Consider the following 23,091-nt stretch of genomic DNA (forward strand, 5'->3'; position numbering starts at 1 on the left):
GGGCTCTGCCTCAGAAATGTAAAGAGGCATTTCCTTGGAATTTGTCTTCTGCAATCACGGGGCGTCATCAGCTCTTTAGAGATAACAAGGTGCTGTGATTTTCTCCAGGTTAGAAATTCCATTTGTGAGTCGTAGCCAGTCATGGCTTCATCGATGTAAAGCTTTTGTTCATTATATTTTTAAAAAATAATAAAGTAGCCAGGATGATGTATGTTTTCATTTCATGTCTTCTTGGCACGGTACCACTCTCTCCTAAATGCCATGTACCCAGGAATATTTAACACCCAATCCTGCCATCTTTTGAGCCAGGTCTCTGTTATCGCATTAATATAATTTTTCCACATGTCAACCTGTGCCAATCTTATTAACCACACTCCGTGCATTCACACGCATGCACATTAACTCTGATATCGGCTGTTTACTTCCTCCCTTATTCTGACCCCATCTAATGCCTTAGTTTTGTCTACTCTAATTCTATCAAACTCTCCCAAGTATTCGATTTACCTTGATTCTATTTCCTCCTTATCTGTTAATACTTCTCTAATTCCTATTGTCAGTTATTCTCCTCTCCACTCTGAATTTCCCCTCGGAGCAAATATTTCTGACGGTTGGGAGGGATTTGAGGAGATTGCAAGATAGGGAGGGGCGTGACCATGGAGGAACTTTAAAACGAGAATGAGAAATTTAAAATTGAGGTATTGCTTGACCAGGAGCCACTGTTGGTCAGTGAGCATAGGGATGATAGATTCTTGAGTAAAAACATGAAAGACGTTAACACTGGGACTGCGGCACTGAGGACCTGGGTTCGAATGCCGGCCCTGGGTCACTGTCCGTGTGCAGTTTGCGCATTCTCCCGTGTCTGCGTGGGTTTCACCCCCACAACCCTAAGATGTGCATGTCAGGTGGATTGGCCATGCTAAATTGCCCCTTAATTGGAAAAAAATAATTGAGTACTCTAAATTTTTTTAAAAATTATGAAAGACAGAGGGTGGGATTCTCCGTCCCGGAATGCCTAAAATGTGTTCCCAGATGGGATGGAGAATCTGGCGTCGGGGGGAAAATTAAGATCGGCACCCGGACGTGATGCTCCAACGCCCTGATGGTGGCGGGAACGCGATTCACATTGCATGCCAGCGGGAGATTATAAATAAATGCAAATGGTTTGTAAAGATCCACTTGCATCTATGTAGCGGACCTGTCACGCTTCGCTTCGACCTTCTGTGATTCTCCAGTCCCCACGGCCAGGAAACACATGGGCGCGGATCACTTGTGATCTCTCCCAGCGTGCCCTGTCGTGGTGGACCTTGTCCACCATCCCAGGGGCCACGCTGGTAGAGAACATCCAAAAGCCCCCCCCCCAAACAATGCACTGCCTGCCAACGTCTTCTCTACCAAATTCTCCCCCCCCCGGGGCCTGTAAAATAGGGCCCCCGAGACTCCTGTAATAGGGGGACCCCCCACAGGAACACCTTGCCGAAAGGCTCCCCCCCCCCCCCCCCATAATAAGGGAACCCGCCCCACAGACCGCCACCATCACCCCCTGCCACGCAGGACCCCCTCCCCAGAAAGGAGACCCATGCCTGGAAGCTAGAGAGCAGTCCAGACAGGGATAGTTAGAAGAATTACAGCTGTAACCAGGTGTCCATTCCTGGAAGGAGAGCAGCAGTGACCTGCCTCTGGTTCCCACAGACCCATTAGCTGCAACCTATTCATAGTTTTCTGGTAGTGGTCTGTGATTGACAACTTCTACAAACCATCTGCAGCTTTGATTCATTCATTTCCCTTCATGGTTCAGAGGCCTGAGTGGCCAAACCCCAATGTTTGTAAACATTGACCACACCAAGGAGAAATCACATGCTTGAGTGATCAACATTTATCACAGGCGTCCTTGTGGGAGGTTGAAGAAAATTTCTGCTCATTCAGAACTAGATTTCATAACCTTGCTCGACTGCTCCACTCTTGCCAAGTGGCAGAGAGTTACAGGTGGGTGTCATCAACGTAAATGTAAAATGCAAAAGAATTAAAGCAAAATACTGCAGATGCTGGAAATCTGAAATAAAAGCAGAACGTGCTGGAAAACAAAGTCTCACAGTATCCAGAGAGAGAAACAGATTTAACATTTCAAGTCTGTATGACTCTCGAGCGGAAGAGGGGCATAAATGTGATGGCAAAGAGAAAATGCTGGAAAATTTCAGCAGGTCTGGCAGCATCTGTAGGGAGAGAAAAGAGCTAACGTTTCGAGTCCAAATGACCCTTTGTCAAAGCTATAATACAGAGAAAGTGGGAAATATTTATATTGTGGAGTGAGAGTGAAAGATGAGTCATAGCCACAGAAACCCAGAGAAACGGGGTGCTAATAACCATAAAACGAGGGGGAAAGAGTGCTAATGGCAGTCCCCAGGGAGAACAAAAGGTGTCAAAGGCCAAACTGCAGAGAAACTAACATCAGAGGGTAAACTGTGACAGATGTAGATGTGGGGAAGGGGAAGCAAAGGGGAGAAAGGATCAGGAAAGGTGGATAGAATGGAGGGGTTAAATATATATAAAGAAAGACAAGAGAGAAAGAAATGGTAAAAGACAGTTAAAATTAAAGAGTCACAGTTTACCCTCTGGCGGGCATGCTGGAGATGCTGATGGGGCCCGGGGTATTCTTTCGTCCCCTGGAAGTGGATGGAGCACACACAGCCCTCGCAAGGAAGCCTAAGGCGAATGACCCGGTGGTGCGTTTCCACCGTTTTTTGGACAAAGAACTCGTCTTGCGGTGGGCCAAGAAAGAGCGGAGTAGCAGATGGGAGAACAGCGAGGTGCGCATCTATCAGGACCTGGGAGCGGAGCTGGCCAAGAGACTTGCTGAGTGCAACCGGGTGAAGGCGATCCTCTTCAAGAAGGGTGTGAAATTCAGGATGCTGTATCCAGTGCAGTTGTGGGTTACGCACGAAAACTGGCATTTTTACTTTGAGACACCGGACGATGTATAGACATTTATCAAAGAAAAGAAGTTCGAAGCGCCTTAAAGGACACTTGAGTCTCGGAGAAGTTATGTGATGGTGGTTCGTATTTTTGTAATGTTTGCATCGGGTCAAACAAGATTGTATGTAGTTTTGGGTTAATTATTGGGCTGGGGTGGTGGTTTGAGGGTGCTTTGTTTTGCAGGGATTTGATGCGGAGGGGGCCCTGAAGTTGGTGCTACTCGGTGGGAGGTTGGGTTTTGTTTCAACTGATTGTTTCTTCATTGGTTTATGTCAATTTCCTTCTACTTGAGGTTGTTTACTTATTGGGGAATGTGATATTGTTAAATGGTTTATTCATGGAGGGAGAGGGGTTCAAACAATAGGGAGTCAGTCTGTTTGGCACCAGGTCGGGGGTTATCGGGGTCAGCATGGTTCAGCTGACTCTCGGGAGCGAGGTGGGGGATGAGCAAGTGCTAAGTCGGTGCTTGAGAGGGGATTAGGTTCTGTGTGCTGCTGTGGGGTGGGGGGGGGGGGAGGGCGGGGGAGGCTGCTTTGCTGACAGGGAACTATTACTGGGGAACAAATGGAAGGCCGGGAACAGTTGCTGCTCATGGGGGTGCTCGGGGAAGCGGGGGGCGCGGCTTCGGGACTGGCCAAAAAAAGGTTATGGCACCCCGCCCCCCCCCACTGATTACGTGGAACGTATGGGGTTTGAATGGGTTGGTCAAAAGGGCTCGCGTTTTTGCGCATTTAAAGGGGCTGCAGGCAGACATAGCAATGCTTAAGGAGACACATCTAAAGATTATAGACCAGACGAGGTTAAGAAAGGGTTGGGTTGGTCAGGTGTTTCACTCTGGGCTGGACTCAAAAGACCAGGGGGGTAGCAATATCGATCAGTAAGCGAGTGCCGTTTGAGGCTGGACGAATTGTGGCAGATAAGGGGGGGTAGATATATAATGGTGAGTGGGATGTTGGAGGGTGTACGGGTGGTGCTTGTGAACGTATATGCTCCGAACTGGGACGATGTGGGATTTATGAGGCGGGTGTTAGGCAGGATCCCGGACTTGGAGTCTCACGGCCTGATCGTTGGGGGGGGGGGGGGGGGGGGGGGGGGGGGCAATTTAACACCGTCATTGATCCCGATCTGGACCGGTCAAAATCCAGGACTGGGAGGAGGCCTGCCGTGGCAAAGGAGTTGAGGGGTTTCATGGAGCAGATGGGGGGTGTAGATCCGTGGAAATTCGAGCGGCCGAGGGCGAAGGAGTTTTTGTTTTTTTCTCATGTCCATAGAGTTTACTCCCGTATTGATTTTTTTGTTCTAAGCAGAGCGCTAATTCCGAAGGTGGCGGGGTCGGAATATTCGGCGATTGCAGTCTCTGATCATGCCCCGCATTGGGTGGATTTGTGGTTGGGTGAGGAAAGGGGGCAGCGTCCGCTGTGGAGATTAGATGTGGGGTTAGCGGACGAAGAGGTCTGCGGGCAGGTGAATAAGTCCATTCAGAACTACCTGGAAACAAATGACACGGGAGAGGTATCAGCAGCGACGGTTTGGGAGGCTCTGAAGGGGGACTAATTTTGATTCGGTCCCATAGAGAAAAGGAGGAACGAGCGGAGAGGGAAAGATTAGTGGAGCATATACTTCGAGTGGATAGGAGATATGCGGAGGCCCCGGACGCTGGGTCCCTGAGGGAGCGCCGGAAGCTACAGGCGGAGTTTGAGTTGTTGATCACCGAGAAAGCAGTGGAACAGTTGAGGAAGGTAAAGGGGGCGGTTTACGAATACGGGGAAAAGGCGAGCAGGATGCTGGTGCACCAGTTTCGGAAGAGAGAGGCGGCCAGGGAGATTGGGAGAGTAAAGAATAGGGAGGGTAACATGGTCTTGGACCCAGGGGGGGTCAACAAAGTTTTTAAAGAATTTTATCGTAAATTATATGAGTCGGAACCCCCGGCTGGAGCAGAAGGATTGAGGCAATTCCTAGATCAGTTGAGGTTTCCGAGGGTGGAGGAAGACCTGGTGGAGGGGCTGGGGGCCCCGATTGAGGCAGAAGAAATTGTTAAAGGACTGGAGGCATGCAGTCGGGCAAGGCTCCGGGGCCGGACGGTTACCCAGTAGAATTTTATAAGAAGTTCTCAGAGATGCTGTGCTCACTGCTGGTGAGGACTGTTAACGAGGCTAGAGAGAGGGGAATCCTCCCCCCTACGATGTCGCAGGCCTCGATTTCACTCATTCTTAAACGAGAGAAGGATCCGGAGCAATGTGGGTCACATAGGCCAATTTTGCTTTTGAACGTAGATGCCAAGCTGCTGGCTAAGATTCTGGCCACTAGGATAGAAGACTGTGTCCCGGGGCTGATAGGGGAGGACCAAACTAGATTTGTTATGGGCAGACAGCTCAATGCTAACGTCTGGAGGCTGTTAAATGTAATTATGATGCCCTCAGAAGGTGAGGAGGCGGAGGTGGTGGTAGCGATGTACACGGAGAAGGCTTTTGATCAGGTGGAGTGGGGGTACCTGTGGGAGACGCTGGGAAGGTTTGGGTTTGGTGAGGGCTTTATTGACTGGGTGCGATTGCTCTACCAGGCGCCTGTAGCGAGCGTGTGCACGAACCGGCTGAGGTCAGGGTATTTTAAGTTACACAGAGGGACGAGGCAGGGGTGCCCCCTCTCCCCGTTGCTGTTTGCTCTGGCTATCGAGCCGTTGGCCATGGTGCTGAGAGCATCAAGGAATTGGCAGGGGCTGGTTCGGGGGGGGGGGGGGGTTGTGGTGCATCGGTTTTCGCTTTACGCAGACGATCTGCTCTTGTACATTTCGGACCCGGTGGAAGGGTTGGGGGAAGGTTATGCAGGTCTTGGGGGAATTTGGCAGGTTTTCGGGGTATAAATTGAACATGGGAGAAAGGAGCTGCCGCTCAAGATGGTAGAGAGGAGCTTTCGTTACCTGGGAATACAGGTGGCTCGGAAATGGGAGGCATTCCACAAGCTCAACCTAACCCGGCTGGTGAAGCAAATGGAAGGGGACTTTAAAAGATGGGATATGCTCCCGCTATCGTGGCGGGGAGGGTACAGGCCGTGAAAGTGACGGTCCTCCCCAGATTTCTGTTTGTTTTCCAGTGCCTCCCCATCTTCATCCTTAAGACCTTTTTCAAGTGGGTGAACACGATCATTTCGGGCTTTGTGTGGGCGAGTGAAGAAAATGTTGGAGCGCAGTCGGGGGGAATGTGGGTTGGCGCTGCCGAACTTCTGCAACTACTACTGGGCGGCTAATATAGCGATGATTGATTAGGAAGTGGGTAATGGGGGAGGGATCGGCATGGGAGCGGATGGAGGCGGCGTCATGCAAAGGCACCAGTTTGGGAGCATTGGTAACGGCACCTCTGCCGTTCTCGCCGGCCAGTTACTCCACTAGCCCGGTGGTGGTGGTGGCACTGAGGATCTGGGGACAATGGAGGAGGTATAAGAAGGTGGAGGGTGCGTCGGTCTGGACACCGATTTGCAATAACCACAGGTTCGCACCGGGCAGGATAGATGGCGGGTCCCGGAGCTGGCAGAGAGCAGGAATTAGAAGGATAGAACGTTACAGCGCAGTACAGGCCCTTCGGCCTTCGATGTTGCGCTGACCTGTGAAACCACTCTAAAGCCCATCTACACTATTCCCTTATTGTCCATATGTCTATCCAATGACCATTTGAATGCCCTTAGTGTTGGCGAGTCCAGTCCTGTTGCAGGCAGGCCATTCCACGCCCTTACTACTCTCGGAGTAAAGAACCTACCTCTGACATCTGTCTTATATCTATCTCCCCTCAATTTAAAGCTATGTCCCCTCATGCTAGACATCACCATCTGAGGAAGAAGGCTCTCACTGTCCACCCTATCCAATCCTCTGAAAATCTTGTATGCCTCAATTAAGTCACCTCTTAACCTTCTCTCTAACGAAAAGAGCCTCAAGTCCCTCAGCCTTTCCTCATAAGATCTTCCCTCCATACCAGGCAACATTCTGGTAAATCTCCTCTGCACCCTTTCCAATGCTTCCACATCCTTCCTATAATGCGGCGACCGGAATTGCAGGCAATACTCCAAATGCGACTGCACCAGAGTTTTGTACAGCTGCAACATGACCTCATGGCTCCGAAACTCAATCCCTCTACCAATAAAAGCTAACACACCGTACGCCTTCTTAACAACCCTCTCAACCTGGGTGGCAACTTTCAGGGATCTATGTACATGGACACCGAGATCTCTCTGCTCATCCACACTGCCAAGAATCTTATCATTAGCCCAGTACTCAGTCTTCCTGTTATTCCTTCCAAAATGAATCACCTCACACTTTTCTGCATTAAACTCCATTTGCCACCTCTCAGCCCAGCGCTGCAGCTTATCTATGTCCCTCTGTAACTTGTAACATCCTTCCGCACTGTCCACAACTCCACCGACTTTAGTGTCATCTGCAAATTTACTCACCCATCTTTCTACGCCCTCCTCCAGGTCATTTATAAAAATGACAAACCGCAGTGGCCCCAAAACAGACCCTTGTGGTACACCACTAGTAACTGGACTTCAGTCTGAACAAGTGTTTTGACTGCTTTAGTAAACCACGGTTCCCTTGCTTGACCACTTCCTCTCTGCCTGACAGGTACATACTTATCAAGGACACGCAGTAGCTGTTCCTTGAACCATCTCCACATTTCAATTGTGCCCATCCCCTGCAGTTTTCCTCTCCATCCGATGCATCCTAAGTCTTGCCTCATCGCATCATAATTGCCTTTCCCCCAGATATGACTCTTGCCCTGAGGTATATACCTATCCCTTTCCATCACTAAAGTAAACTTAATCGAATTGTGGTCACTATCACCAAAGTGCTCACCTACCTCCAAATCTAACACCTGTCCTGGTTCATTACCCAGTACCAAATCCAATATGGCCTCGCCTCTCATTGGCCTATCTACATATTGTGTCAGGAAACCCTCCTGCACACATTGGACAAAAACAGACCCATCTAAAGTACTCGAACTATAGCGTTTCCAGTCATTTGGAAAGTTAGTCCCCCATAACTACCCTGTTGCTTTCGCTCCTATCCAGAATCATCTTTGCAATCCTTTCCTCTACATCTCTGGAACTTTTTGGAGGCCTATAGAAAACCACTAACAGGGTGACCTCTCCTTTCCTGTTTCTAACCTCAGCCCATACTACCTCAGTAGACGAGTCCTCATCAAACGTCCTTTCTGCCACCGTAATACTGTCCTTGACTAACAGTGCCACCCCTCCCCCTCTTTTACCACCTTCCCAGAGCTTACTGAAATATCTAAACCCAGGCACCTGCAACAACCATTCCTGTCCCTGCTCTATCCATGTCTCCGAAATGGCCACATCATCGAAGTCCCAGGTACCAACCCATGCTGCAAGTTCACCCACCTTATATGCTCCTGGCATTGAAGAAGACGCACTTTAAACTACCTGCCGGTACACTCCTGCAACTTTGAAACCTTACTCACGACCTCACTACTCTCAACCTCCTGTATACTGGAGCGACAATTCAGGTTCCCAAGCCCCTGTTGAACTAGTTTAAACCCTCCCGAAGAGCATTAGCAAATCCCCCCCCCCCCCCCCAGGATATTGGTACCCCTCTGGTCCAGGTGTAGACCATCCCGTTTGTAGAGGTCCCACCTACCCCAGAATGAGCCCCAATTATCCAGAAATCCAGATGGGAGATCTATTCATATTCAGGAGTTTTCCCAGTCTGAAGGCGCTGGAGGATAAGGTCAAGTTGCCGCCAGGGAATGGTTTCAGATATTTGCAAGTGGGGGACTTTCTGAGGAAACAGGTGTTGGCTTTCCCGCTCTTGCCGCCATGGGGGATACAGGACAGAGTAGTCTCTGGTACCTGGGTGGGGTAGGGGAAAGTGTCATATCTATCAGGAGTTGTTGGAGGCGGAGGAAACCCCAGTGGAGGAACTGAAGGGCAAGTGGGAGGAGGAGCTAGGTGGAGAGTTGGAGGCGGGTCTGTGGGCGGACACCCTCAGCAGGGTTAATTCCTCCTCATGTGCCAGGCTCAGTTTAATACAGTTTAAAGTGGTACACCGGGCACACATGGCGGCGAGGATGAGCAAGTTTTTCAGAGTGGAAGATAGATGTGCGAGGTGTGCGTGATGCCCAGCAAACCATGTCCACATGTTTTGGGCATGCCCGAAGCTTAAGAGGGTTTTGCTAAAGCAATGTCCAGGGTGCTAAACACACGGGTGATGCCGAGTCCGGAGGTAGCGATCTTTGGAGTGTCAGAAGATCCAAGAGTTCAGGGAGTGAAAGAGGCCGATGTTTTGGCCTTTGCCTCCCTGGTAGCCCGTTGATGGATCCTTTTAATGTGGAGGGACTCGAAGCTCCCGAGTGTGGAGACTTGGGTCAGTGACATGGCTGGGTTTCTCAGGCTGTAGAAAATCAAGTTTGCCTTGAGAGGGTCAATGCTGGGGTTCTCTCGGAGGTGGCAGCCGTTCGTCGACTTTCTCGGGGAAAATTAAAATGTCGGCAGAAGCAGCATTCCGAAGGCTGGGGCGCGGGTTGGTGCAATATGGTTGAGGGATGTATAGGGGGTTTGGTGGGTAATGTATTTTTTTAACCATGTTGATATTTATGTTATTATTGCGTTTGTTATTGTTATAAAAATTTTGTAAATACTTCAATAAAAATATTTTAAAAAAAAGAATAGAAGGTCAGGTGGGTGTGGGAGCTTCGGAGACATTGACAAAGGTGTCATGGACACAAGAGGAAGAGAGTGTTAATGGTAAGTGTGATTTCAGTCCATTTCACTGAGGGGTAGAATGTCATTGGGAAATATGAGGGGCCCAAAGATAGACTTTTGGGGACATGGGAGAAAATGTAGCACAAGTGGTAGAGAAGCCATTGTAAGTGATGCTGTGACTACAATTAAATGGATGAACCTGGTGTCAACCATGCCAAAGGCTGCAGACAGGTCTTGAAGGACAAAGACGGATAATTTACCTTTCTCACATTCACATAAGAACGACTACAAAATTGGTCTCTTAATTGATGAGACTGCAGCTTGCAGTGATGCAATTTTCCCCTCTTTCTCTCAGTCACTTGCTTTTTCTGTGGTGTTCATCACAGTTAATTTTATCCTCATCTGATGTTCGCACACAGGCATTTTCCATCAGAATTACTTTTGCGTTCAGGATTGAGGGTTCCTAATATTTCCATCCAAGACTTTTGAGGCCAGTCATGCCCCAATCACTCTGCTGCCTGAGATTGAAATTAATTTTATGTAAAACGTGTTAATCGTGTAGTGTACAGCTGATTTTGAATTTGAAGAAGCAATTAACGACCACCGTTTTTCTCATATCAACAACGTCTGTGCAATTAAACTGTTGCACATGAAACAGTAGTGGAATGCTTTAAAATTTATTTTTAAATTCTTACAGTTCTGCTCCACACTTGCATTTTTCAATTCGTCATCCTCACACATTGTCCTGGAAGTATTACAAAATGTTTCAGTGTAAAGCTCATCTGGTGATGCGGCTCATTGAAAACAGGATCAGCATGGAGTTCATGCTTCAGGTTTGTAGCAGAATTGTTTCCTTAAAATGTTATTTCTCTGTCTAAACTAGTTCACTCTGATTTTGTTTTAAATTTTTGTTGTCTTTGGTTGCTTTTATCAGAATAATGAAAATTTAACTCACAGAAGGACCATTCAGTTCATCGTGTTTGTGCCGGCTGCAAAATACGTATGCAGCTTAATTCTACTTTCCAGCAGTAGGTCCATAACAAAGAACAACAAAGAACAAAGAAATGTACAGCACAGGAACAGGCCCTTCGGCCCTCCAAGCCCGTGCCGACCATACTGCCCGACTAAACTACAATCTTCTACACTTCCTGGGTCCGTATCCTTCTATTCCCATCCTATTCATATATTTGTCAAGATGCCCCTTAAATGTCCCTATCGTCCCTGCTTCCACTACCTCCTCCGGTAGCGAGTTCCAGGCACCCACTACCCTCTGCGTAAAAAACTTGCCTCGTACATCTACTCTAAACCTTACCCCTCTCACCTTAAACCTATGCCCCCTAGTAATTGACCCCTCTACCCTGGGGAAAAGCCTCTGACTATCCACTCTGTCTATGCCCCTCATAATTTTGTAGACCTCTATCAGGTCGCCCCTCATCCTCCTTCGTTCCAGTGAGAACAAACCGAGTTTATTCAACTGCTCCTCATAGCTAATGCCCTCCATACCAGGCAATATTCTGGTAAATCTCTTCTGCACCCTCTCTAAAGCCTCCACATCCTTCTGGTAGTGTGGCGAGCAGAATTGAACACTATACTCCAAGTGTGGCCTAACTAAGGTTCTATACAGCTGCAACATGACTTGCCAATTCTTATACTCAATGCCCCGTCCAATGAAGGCAAGCATGCCGTATGCATTCTTGACTACCTTCTCCACCTGTGTTGCCCCTTTCAGTGACCTGTGGACCTGTACTCCTAGATCTCTTTGACTTTCAATACTCTTGAGGGTTCTACTGTATGTTCCCTACCTGCATTAGACCTTCCAAAATGCATTACCTCACATTTGTCCGGATTAAACTCCATCTGCCATCTCTCCGGCCAAGTCTCCAGACAATCTAAATCCTGCTGTATCCTCAGACAGTCCTCATCGCTATCCGCAATTCCACCAACCTTTGTGTCGTCTGCAAACTTACTAATCAGACCAGTTACATTTTCCTCCAAATCATTTATATATACTACAAAGAGCAAAGGTCCCAGCACTGATCCCTGTGGAACACCACTGGTCACAGCCCTCCAATTAGAAAAGCATCCCTCCATTGCTACCCTCTGCCTTCTATGGCCTAACCAGTTCTGTATCCACCTTGCCAGTTCACCCCTGATCCCGTGTGACGTCACCTTTTGTACTAGTCTACCATGAGGGACCTTTTCAAAGGCCTTACTGAAGTCCATATAGACAACATCTACTGCCCTACCTGCATCAATCATCTTAGTGACCTCCTCGAAAAACTCTATCAAGTTAGTGAGACACGACCTCCCCTTCACAAAACCGTGCTGCCTCTCACTAATACGTCCATTTGCTTCCAAATGGGAGTAGATCCTGTCTCTAAGAATTCTCTCCAGTAATTTCCCTATCACTGACGTAAGGCTCACCGGCCTGTAGTTCCCGGGATTATCCTTGCTACCCTTCTTAAACAGAGGAACAACATTGGCTATTCTCCAGTCCTCCGGGACATCCCCTGAAGACAGCGAGGATCCAAAGATTTCTGTCAAGGCCTCAGCAATTTCCTCTCCAGCCTCCTTCAGTAACCTTGTTAGTTATGGCGCTTCAAATACATTTCCAAGTACTTTTCCAATCTGATAATGCATTTTACCTGTACTACCCTTTCAAGTGGAGTAATCACCCCAACACCCTCTGAGTGAAAAAGCAATTCTCCTCAACTGCCGCTGATCCTTCTGCCAATTACCTTAAATCAATGGTTCCTGGTTGTTGACCTTTCTGCAAAGGGAAATAGGTCCTTCCTATCTAATATCTAGAACCCCTGTAACTTTATACAATTTAACTTCCCTCAGCCTCCTCTGTTCCAAACTAAACCGCCCCAATCTATCCAATCTCTCCTCCAAATTATAATGCTCCATTCGAGGCCTCGCAAATCCTATCTGTATCATCTTTAATGCGATCACATCCTTCCAGTAATGTGGGGAATGGTACTGTACACAGTACTCTAGTTGTGGCTTCACTGGTGTTTTATTTAGTTCTAGCATAACCTCCCTCTTGTATTCTTTGCTTCAGCTGATAAAGAAAAAAATCCTGTATGCCCCTTTTAAAATATTTTTATTACATTTTTAACATTTTATACAAAATTACAAAACATACAAATATCTTTAATAAAACAACAACCCCATACAAATCCCCCCATAACCTAACAAAAACACCAAAAACAAAACAGAAAAAATGCCAGAAACCCCCCAGCTACCTATCCCCCCTTCTCCCTGACAGCTAAACAGTGAGCAATTCTCTGAAATACAATATAAACGGCTGCCATCCCCGATAGAACCCTTCAATTGACCCCCTCACGGTGTATTTGACCTTCTTGAGGTGCAAAAACTCCATCAAATCCCCGAGCCATGCCGAAGCACTTGGCGTGCTGCCAACCTCCAGTCCAACAGAATCCACCTCTGTGCCACCAAGGAGACGAAGGCCAAGACATCCGCCCTACACCCATCCGCAGCTCCAACACACCCAAAACCCCACAATTGTCTATATGCTTCTTTTTAAAAAAAATATATTTTATTGAAAATTTTTTCTAAACAACATTTTTCCCTCTTACAAAGCAAACGAAACAATAACAAAGCAGAAATTTTTAACAATACACAGGTAACAAAACCCCATTATCCATTGACCTAAACTAAACTTCCCCCCTTTCCTTCCCCCTGGGCTGCTGCTGCTGGTCATCTATCTCCCCTCTAACGTTCCCCTAGGTAGTCGAGAAATGGCTGCCACCGCCTGGTGAACCCTTGAGCCGATCCTCTCAGGGCAAACTTTATCTGCTCCAGTTCAATAAACCCCGCCATATCATTTACCCAGGCCTCCAGTCCGGGGGGTTTCGCCTCCTTCCACATGAGTAGGATCCTGCGCCGGGCTACGAGGGACGCAAAGGCCACGACATCGGCCTCTTTCGCCTCCTGCACTCCCGGCTCTTCCGCAACTCCAAATAGAGCTAACCCCCAGCCTGGTTTGACCCGGGCCTTCACCACTTGCGAAATCACTCCCGTCACTCCCTTCCAATACCCTTCCAGTGCCGGGCACGCCCAAAACATATGTGCGTGGTTTGCCGGGCTCCCGCCACACCTCCCGCATTTGTCCTCCACTCCAAAGAACCTGCTCAATCTTGCCCCCGTTATGTGTGCTCTATGTAGCACCTTAAATTGAATCAGGCTAAGCCTGGTGCATGAGGAGGAGGAATTTACCCTGCTTAGGGCATCCGCCCACATACCCTCCTCTATCTCCTCCCCTAATTCTTCTTCCCACTTTCCCTTTAGTTCATCCACCGACTCCTCCCCCTCTTCCCTCATCTCTTTGTAAATCTCTGACACCTTGCCCTCTCCGACCCACACCCCTGAAAGCACCCTGTCCTGTATCCCCTGTATCGGGAGCAATGGAAATTCCCTCACCTGTTGTCTAGTAAACGCCCTCACCTGCATATATCTCAAAAAATTTCCCCGGGGCAGCTTATACTTTTCCTCCAATGCTCCCAAACTCGCAAAAGTCCCATCTATAAATAAATCTCCCACCTTCCTAATTCCCGACTGGTACCAGCTCTGAAATCCTCCATCCATTCTTCCTGGGGCGAACCTATGGTTGTTCCTGATAGGGGACCCCACCAGGGCTCCCCGCACCCCTCTCTGTTGCCTCCACTGTCCCCATATGTTCAGTGTTGCCGCCGCCACCACCGGGTTCGTGGTATACTTTTTAGGTGAGAACGGTAGCGGCGCCGTCACCAGTGCCTCTAAACTCGTCCCTTTGCAGGACTTTCTCTCCAGTCTTTTCCACGCCGCTCCCTCACCCTCCATCATCCATCTACGTATCATTGCCACATTGGCGGCCCAATAGTAATCACCCAAGTTCGGTAGTGCCAGTCCTCCTCTGTCCCTACTACGCTGAAGGAACCCCCTCCTTACTCTCGGAACTTTCCCTGCCCACACGAAGCTCGTGATGCTCCTATCTATTTTATTAAAAAAGGTCCTGGTGATTTAATATAGGGAGACATTGAAATACAAATAAGAACCTCGGGAGGACCATCATCTTAATTGCCTGCACCCTGCCCGCCAGCGACAGAGGCTGCATGTCCCACCTCTTGAAGTCCTCCTCCATTTGTTCTACCAGCTGTGTCAGATTAAGTCTGTGCAAGGTTCCCCAGCTCTTAGCGATCTGAATCCCCAGGTATCGGAAGTTTCTTTCCACTTTCCTTAGCGGTAAGCCTTCTATCTCTCTACTCTGGTCCCCTGGATGTATCACAAATAATTCACTCTTCCCCATGTTTAGCCTATACCCCGAGAATTCCCCGAACCTCCTCAAAATTCTCATAACCTCTATCATCCCCCCCCCGCTGGGTCCGACATGTATAACAATAGGTCATCTGCGTATAACGAGACTCGGTGCTCTTCTCCCCCTCTAATCACCCCTCTCCATTTCCTGGAGTCTCTCAACGCCATGGCCAGAGGTTCAATTGCCAACGCAAACAACAATGGAGACAGCGGGCATCCCTGCCTTGTTCCCCTACATAATCGGAAATACTCCGATCTATGTCGACCTGTAACTACGCTTGCCGTTGGTGCCCCATAAAGAAGTCTAACCCAGCTAATAAACCCGTTCCCAAACCCAAACCTCCTTAACACTTCCCATAAATACTCCCACTCCACCCTATCAAATGCCTTCTCTGCGTCCATTGCCGCCACTATCTCTGCCTCCCCCTCCACTGGGGGCATCATTATCACCCCTAATAGTCGTCGCACGTTAACATTCAGTTGTCTCCCTTTTACGAACCCTGTCTGGTCTTCGTGCACCACCCCCGGGACACAGTCCTCTATCCTCGATGCCAGTACCTTTGCCAGCAATTTGGCGTCCACGTTCAATAGTGAAATAGGTCTATAGGACCCGCACTGCAACGGATCTTTGTCCCTCTTCAAAATTAGCGATATCTTCGCCTCCGACATCGTCGGGGGTAGAGTCCCCCCTTCCCTGGCCTCATTGAACGTCCTCGCCATTAACGGGGCCAACAAGTCCATATATTTTCTGTAATATTCCACCGGGAACCCGTCTGGCCCCGGGGCCTTCCCTGCTTGCATGCTTCCCAGTCCCTTAATAACCTCGTCTACCTCAATCGGTGCCCCCAGGCCTGCCACCTCCTGCTCCTCCACTTCCGGGAACCTCAATTGGTCCAGGAACTGCCTCATCCCCTCCTCTCCCTCTGGGGGTCGAGACCTATATAGTTCCTCATAGAAGGTCTTGAACACCTCATTTATCTTTCCTGCCCTTCGCACCGTGTCTCCCCTTTCGTCTCTAATTCCTCCTATCTCCTTCTCTGTTCCCTGTCCTCACCTACTTCCAGGTCCACCCAATGTGGGGCATGATCCGAAACCGCTATGGCTGAGTACTCCGCTTCTTCCACCCTAGAGATCAGCGACCTTCCCAAAACAAAAAAATCTATCCGGGAGTACACTTTATGGACATGGGAGAAGAAGGAGAACTCCCTAGCCCTAGGACTAAGAAATCGCCATGGATCCACTCCCCCCATTTGGTCCATAAACCCCTTAAGTACCTTGGCCGCTGCCGGCCTTCTTCCGGTCCTTGAGCTGGATCTATCTAGCCCCGGGTCCAGCACCGTATTAAAGTCCCCTCCTAAAATCAAGTTTCCTGCCTCCAGGTCCGGAATACGCCCCAGCATCCGTCTCATGAATCCCGCATCGTCCCAATTTGGGGCATACACATTAACCAACACGACCTCCATTCCCTCCAGCCTACCACTCACCATTACATATCTACCTCCGCTATCTGCTACGATGTTCTTTGCTTCAAATGCTACCCGTTTCCCCACCAAAATGGCCACCCCTCTGTTCTTTGCGTCCAGTCCTGAGTGGAACACCTGTCCCACCCATCCTTTCCTTAGCCTATCTTGGTCCGCCACCTTCAGGTGCGTTTCTTGGAGCATAACCACGTCTGCCCTTAGTCCTTTCAAATGCGCGAGCGCTCGGGCCCTTTTTATCGGTCCGTTCAGGCCTCTCACGTTCCACGTGATCAGCCTCACTAGGGGGCTACCTGCCCCCCTCCCGTGTCGACTAGCCATTACCTTCTCTAGGCCAGTCCCATATCCCGCCTCCGCGCTCCCGCTCGCTCCCCCAGCGTCGCACACCATCCCCGCTCACCCACTCTTTAGCCATTTCCTTTTGGATTTCTGCAGCAGCAACCCAGTTGGTCGTGTCCCCCCCCCCCCCCCCCCCGCTAGATCCCTATCTAGCTTGATTGCTCCCCCCATATCACTTCCGTAAGTCAGCTGACTTCAACTGACCCCGGCTACTCCTGCTCACTCCTCGACCCCCCCCCCCCCCCGTGTGGGGGATCTCCCATCCGCCTTGCGCCTGTCTTCCCGCCTTATTCTTTCTGGCGCGGGAACATCCCTTTACCTGACCCGCCTCTTATGGCGCAGCTCCCTTTCCCCTCCCCCTCCCTTTCCCCATTCTCCGACTATGTCCCGTCTTTCCCCCCTCACGGCGCCCACATTTCCCCAATGTCTCCCCCCTTCCCTGTTTCAATTAACTTCCACCATAACATTAACAAAAACAATAACAATAACAATTCCCTGCAGCATCAGTCCCTCTGTTCCGGTCCAATTTCTCTTCTTTGATGAAGGACCATGCTTCCTCCGCCGTCTCAAAATAATAGTGTCTCTCCTGATACGTGACCCATAGTCTTGCCGGCTGCAGCATCCCAAACTTCGCCTTCCTTTTATGCAACACCTCTTTGGCTCGGTTGAAGCTCGCCCTCCTTCTCGCCACCTCCGCACTCCAATCCTGGTATATCCGTACCACAGCATTCTCCCATCTGCTACTCCGCACCTTTTTAGCCCATCTCAGGACCTCTTCTCTGTCCCTAAGGCGGTAAAATCGCACGATTATCGCCCTCGGTGGTTCTCCCGCTTTTGGTCTTCTCGCCGGAATCCGATTTGCCCACTCCACCTCCATGGGGCCCGCCGGGGCCTCAGCACCCATCAGTGAGCTCAGCATCTTACTCGCGTACGCTCCACAGTCCACTCCTTCCACACCCTCAGGGAGACCTAGTATCCTAAGGTTCTTCCTTCGCGCTCCGTTTTCTAGGGTCTTGATCCTTTCCGCACACTTTTTATGAAGTGCCTCGTGCGTCTGAGTCTTAACCGCCAGGCCCAGGATCTCGTCCTCAACATCTGTCACCTTCTGCTCCACCACGGGGAGCTCAGTCTCCTGGGTCTTTCATGTCTCCTTGAGCCCCTCAATTGCCTGTAGCATCGGGGTCAGCACCTCCCTCTTCAGCAGCTCCACGCACCGTCTCACGATTTTGTCCTGCTCAGGCCCCCATGCCGCCTGCGCTTTCTCCGCCGCCATTTTGTTTTTCTCTCCCTCTGACCTTTTGGTCGATGATTCCTCCGGCTGCAGCCGCCGCTGCCGATTTCTTTCCTTCTTCGTTCGGGGGGGACTCCCCACACACCCCACACCGGGTCGCGTAGTCGAAAAATTCCCCGTTGGGGCTCTTAAGGTCCGTCGGAGCTGGAGCCGCCGAAACGTGCGGCTAGCTCGGCATCACCGCAACCGGAAGTCGTCTATACACTTCTTAATTACCTTCAGGGATCGGTGGGCATGCAATACAGGGTCTCTCTCTGTTTCCCCACTCTTTTCCGTATCTGAACATTTATTGTGTATTCTTTGCCTTGTTTCCTCTACTGAAATGCATAACCTCACTCCTCCAGATTGAATTCAGTTTGCCACTTCTGATACTTCCCAGTGTTTTACAACTTTCTTGTACACTATCAACAAAAGGCAATTTTTTGCATCATTTCCAAACATCCTCATGTCTGCTATATTTTAGTCTAAATCTTTGACATATACCACAAAAAAGCCAAAGGACCTAGTATGGAGCCCTATGGAACCCCACTGAGAGAAATAGTTACAAAAGCACCTTTCAACCATTACCCCTTTGCTTCCTGCCACTGAGCTAATTTTGGATTCAGCTCGCTACTTTCACTTGGATCCTATGGGCTTTCTCACCAGCCAGCCAATTGGGACCTGGTTTAAGCCTTGTGTAAGTCCATGCAGACTACATTGACTCCCGTTGACCCTCGTTGTTATATCCTCAACAAACTCACCCAAGTTAGTCAAACACCACCCTCCCTTGACAGATGCATGCTGGCTGTTCTTTTCTAACAGATAATTTATATTGCCGTTCAGAATTTTTCCAATACTTTGTCCACCACTGCTGTTGGACTGACTTGGTCTATCTCTTTTTTTAAAATATAAATTTAGAGTACCCAATCCTTTTTTTTTCCCAATTAAGGGGCAATTTACCGTGGCCACTCCACCTACCCTGCACATCTTTGGGTTGTGAGGGTGAGACCCACGCAGACACGGGGCGAATGTGCAAAATCTCTTCCTTTTATTAACAGTGGTACAACATTAGAGATGCACTGCCATGAGTGTAACCAGTTGAGATTGGAAAATGATGAACAGAGCCTGTGAAGTTTGCTCTCTTGCTTCTCATAACAGCCTGGGATACATTTCATCCCAGCCTCCTGATTTACCTAGGTCCAAATATGCTAAACCACTTAATACTTCCTCTTTTGCTATGTTTATCCCTTCTAGTAATTGTCCACCACACACAAACTTCTTTTGACTGACGCTCAATTCAAACTGTTAAGTAGACTCATTTCCTAACCCCTCTGTCGATTTTATTTGGCTTGAAATTAAAAACCTGTATATTTTCTAAGTCAGTTAAAATTAAAAATGGACACATTGAAAATCAACTGCCGTTTCACCACAAGCCTGCTTTTTGCTGCTGTTATACAGTTTCACCCCAAAAATGGCTTTCAATTTTGGATTGGCTCTGTGTTTTAGGCTGCTTTTATTTCCCACAACTGTTTTTCTTTGTTGTGATGTAAATGTTGTTGCTATCTGGATCGGAAAAACAAACCCTGGATAATCTTTTAAAAAAATAAATTTACAGTACCAAATTATTATTTTTTTCCAATTGAGGGGCAATTTAGCGTGGCCAATCCACCTAACCTGCACATCTTTGGGTTGTGGGGGTTAAACCCACGCAGACATGGGAAGAATGTACAAACTTCACACGGGCTGGGATCGAACCCGGGTCCTCAACGCCATAAGCAGCAGTGCTAACTTCTGCGCCACCGTGCCGCCCCGGATAATCTTTGATTCACTATTCGTTTGCTCATTCTCTTTGACAATCGCAAGTTTCAATGACATTCTGTATTTGAATTATGCATGATGCAAATTTAAATAGATACCTAATAGGTTTAGAATGTAAAATTAAAAATTAATTCCCCTCATGGCATGTGTTCTTGTTACTCCCTAGCAGTTGATCCCGAGGGTAGTTACGTATGAGCAATAAATGCGAGCAATAAGTGTGCCCACATTCCATGATTGAATTTTTGAAAAGATCATTGCTGAACTTGTATCATTTTTTTCAAATACAGACACACAACTTTCGAATCTGTAGTGGAAAACATTAATTGCTGCCCACACCACAATTGTCACAACACAATAATTTAGTAGTTTAGAAACTTACACCAGCCGAGCATAATTAAGGATCTGTACTTCAATTGCATTTACCCACTTTTGTTCCTTAACTGAAAAAAATGAATTGGGTACTCTAAATTTATTTAAAAAAAAAAAGATTTGTCCTTGATCCAAAGTGGGTGACATAAGGAGGAGACCCTACAGACAAAGCGGCACCCCAGCCAGCTGCCAACCAAAATTGCAAAATCTTTCTTCAATCAGCAAAAAAGGCAGTAATTGTAAATTCTTGGGTTGTTCTCCTTTTACCTGCTCAATAACCATGAACTTGAAATTGCATTGTGGGATATATACAAATACAAAAAGAAACTTGAATTTTATAGTGCCTTTCGCAACCTCAGGACTTCTGGATGCACTTTACTTTGAAGCATTGTTGAAGTGTAATTACTAGTAGAAACATGGCAACAATTTTGAACATAGCAAGGTGCAACGGTTTGATGGCCAGGTTATCTATTTTTTTGTTGGTCAGTATTTATCCCTCGATCAACAAGACATTAGCTGGCTGTTCTTCAAAATAGTGACATTAGGTCTTTTATGTCCCCTTAGAAAGCAGACAGGGCCTTGTTTTAAGGTCTCATCTAAAGGGCAGCACCTCTGACAATGCAGCAGTTCTCAGTACCTCACTAGAAAGTTAACCTTGATTTTGTATGCAGGTCTCTGGAGTAGGACTTGAACTTGCAACCTTTTGATTCAGCTGAGTGTGTCACCAACTGAGCCACAACTTACACAGCTGAATGGTTAATGGTCTGAATTCCTCCTCCACTGTTTTTCATATGAAGAATTAACACCTTTACTAAAATATTAGAGAGAGGAACTTCAGACGAGTATGCTAAACAGTTATTTGTTGATATTCTTTTGTAGTAATTTAGGATCAATGTGTTTTATAAAAAAGTGAAAGCTAACATGTATGTCGGATCCACTCTTGCAATAAATGCACTCTTGCAGGCATTCCTTGACTAAAACTTGAAGCTTCCAAATGCTATAAATCTTGTAATTGCAAAGCAGTATATTTCTGTCCAATAAAATTTGTTACCTACTTTAGGTCTTCAACAAACTGTTGAGTTTGGCCAGTACCGCTTCATCGCAGAAGTTTCAGTCGCACATGTGGAGCCAGATGCTACTTTCGACAAATGGATTTTTAAAATCAATTTCAAATGTGTCTGGAAAAGATATTCAGCCTTTAATAAAGCAGTGGGTGTATCCTTTGAGTTTTGTTTCTAATTACTTCTGCAACATTTGAAATGCATTTCTAATCAGAACTTCATCTCTGGACAGCATGATTGTCCTTTTAATTAGAATCAGCGAATTTACAGTGCAGAAGGAGGACATTTGGCCCATCGAGCCTGCACCGGCCCTTGGAAAGAACACTAAGCCCACACCTATCCCCGTGACCCAGTAACCCCACCTAACCTTTTTGAACACTAAGGGCAATTTAGCATGGCAAATCCACCTAACGTGCACATCTTTGTACTGTGGGAGGAAACTGGAGCACCTGGAGGGAAACCCATGCAGGGGGATAACATGCAAACTCCGCAGTCAGTGGCCCAGGGCTGGAATTGAACCTGGGACCCTGGAGCTGTGAAACAACAGTGCTGACCACTGTGCTACCCTTTTAGTACGTAAGTCAAACCATTTATTCCAGATACTTGTACAAAATACAAATCCATAAAAAAGAAAAAAAAAATACAAATCCATAGTTCTTCCCTCAACTCTACTGAAATTTTCTAGAGTTGTAAAATGTCTGCCATTAATTCAGAAGTAAGCATTGTACATTAAACTCCTGTACTTTTTCTTGTTTTCACTAAAAAAAAAGTCAAGTTCAATTTAAATGTTCAATTCGCAAAAATAACCTTAAATCATATGCTGTAGAGATCAGAGTGGTGTAGTGAAGTTCTTCGGCAGCTTTGCATTTAATAGGAAAAGAAACATCTTGGAGCTGGAACTGAAGCAAGATTATACTTCTTTGGGAACCCAGAAATATGTGGTAAGGACCACCTGATCTCAATTTTGTGCATGAAAAATACAGTCCAGATTGCCATCCAGGAGTATTAATAATGCATATTCCCAATTGAAACAGTCAGAGTCATAGACTGAGGGACCTGCTGATATATATGTGAGACTTGATGGATGTCTTTGAGGTGAACCATTGATAGTGGGCCCAGCAGGCTGTCTCACAAAATGCTTATTCGGATCATCTTCATAAGTGAGGGAAATTCAAACATTTTAAATCAATTTATTTATTTAACTTCAAAAATATTATCTACTACCCTTAGGAATTGTTTAATTGCACATGCTATTTTTATATTTAAAGTTCTCTACCTTTTGCAGGGACCACTGAAAGTGACAGTGCAGGAACTAGATGGCTCATTCAACCACACTCTACAAATTGAAGAAAACAGCCTTAAACATGATATTCCTTGCCATTCAAAGAGCAGACGGTAGGTGTGAGTAGCTTGAGAGATCAGATTTGAAGGAGTTATCCCAAATAAAATAGAGTTAGAATTCATGGACAGTGTAACTGTTTCCTTTTCAACACAGGAAAGAGGCCAAAAAGTTGTATGTTTGCACGGGTCATGAAAGTTCTTCCATGATTGTGAGAACATCCAGATTATGACAGCCTTTGCACTGGTATAATATATTAGTAAAATGGCCAGTGGTGTCATTTCTATTTGTTACATAAGCTGATTACTGATTTTAAAAAAAAACATTGAATCAGGCTAATACGCTGCCAATTTTATCTCCAATGAGTTATCTTTTACACTGTAAAATAGACGGAAGATAATGCACTAATACGCAACATGA

At 47.3% G+C, this 23,091-nt stretch overlaps 1 protein-coding gene across 2 annotated transcripts in view; it reads left to right on the forward strand.

Moving 5' to 3' along the window:
• taf2 (TAF2 RNA polymerase II, TATA box binding protein (TBP)-associated factor) overlaps window positions 1-23,091 on the forward strand; it is a 298,552-nt gene that overhangs the window by 153,925 nt on the left and 121,536 nt on the right. For both annotated transcript variants that reach the window (XM_072467396.1, XM_072467397.1), the window contains exons 11-14: window positions 10,376-10,511; window positions 21,332-21,486; window positions 22,159-22,273; window positions 22,618-22,727. In XM_072467396.1, the coding sequence (XP_072323497.1) occupies window positions 10,376-10,511; window positions 21,332-21,486; window positions 22,159-22,273; window positions 22,618-22,727 (516 nt within the window). The remainder of the gene's footprint in view (window positions 1-10,375; window positions 10,512-21,331; window positions 21,487-22,158; window positions 22,274-22,617; window positions 22,728-23,091) is intronic.

This window comes from Scyliorhinus torazame, chromosome 11 (genome assembly GCF_047496885.1).
Source record: "Scyliorhinus torazame isolate Kashiwa2021f chromosome 11, sScyTor2.1, whole genome shotgun sequence".
Taxonomy (NCBI): Eukaryota; Metazoa; Chordata; class Chondrichthyes; order Carcharhiniformes; family Scyliorhinidae; genus Scyliorhinus; species Scyliorhinus torazame.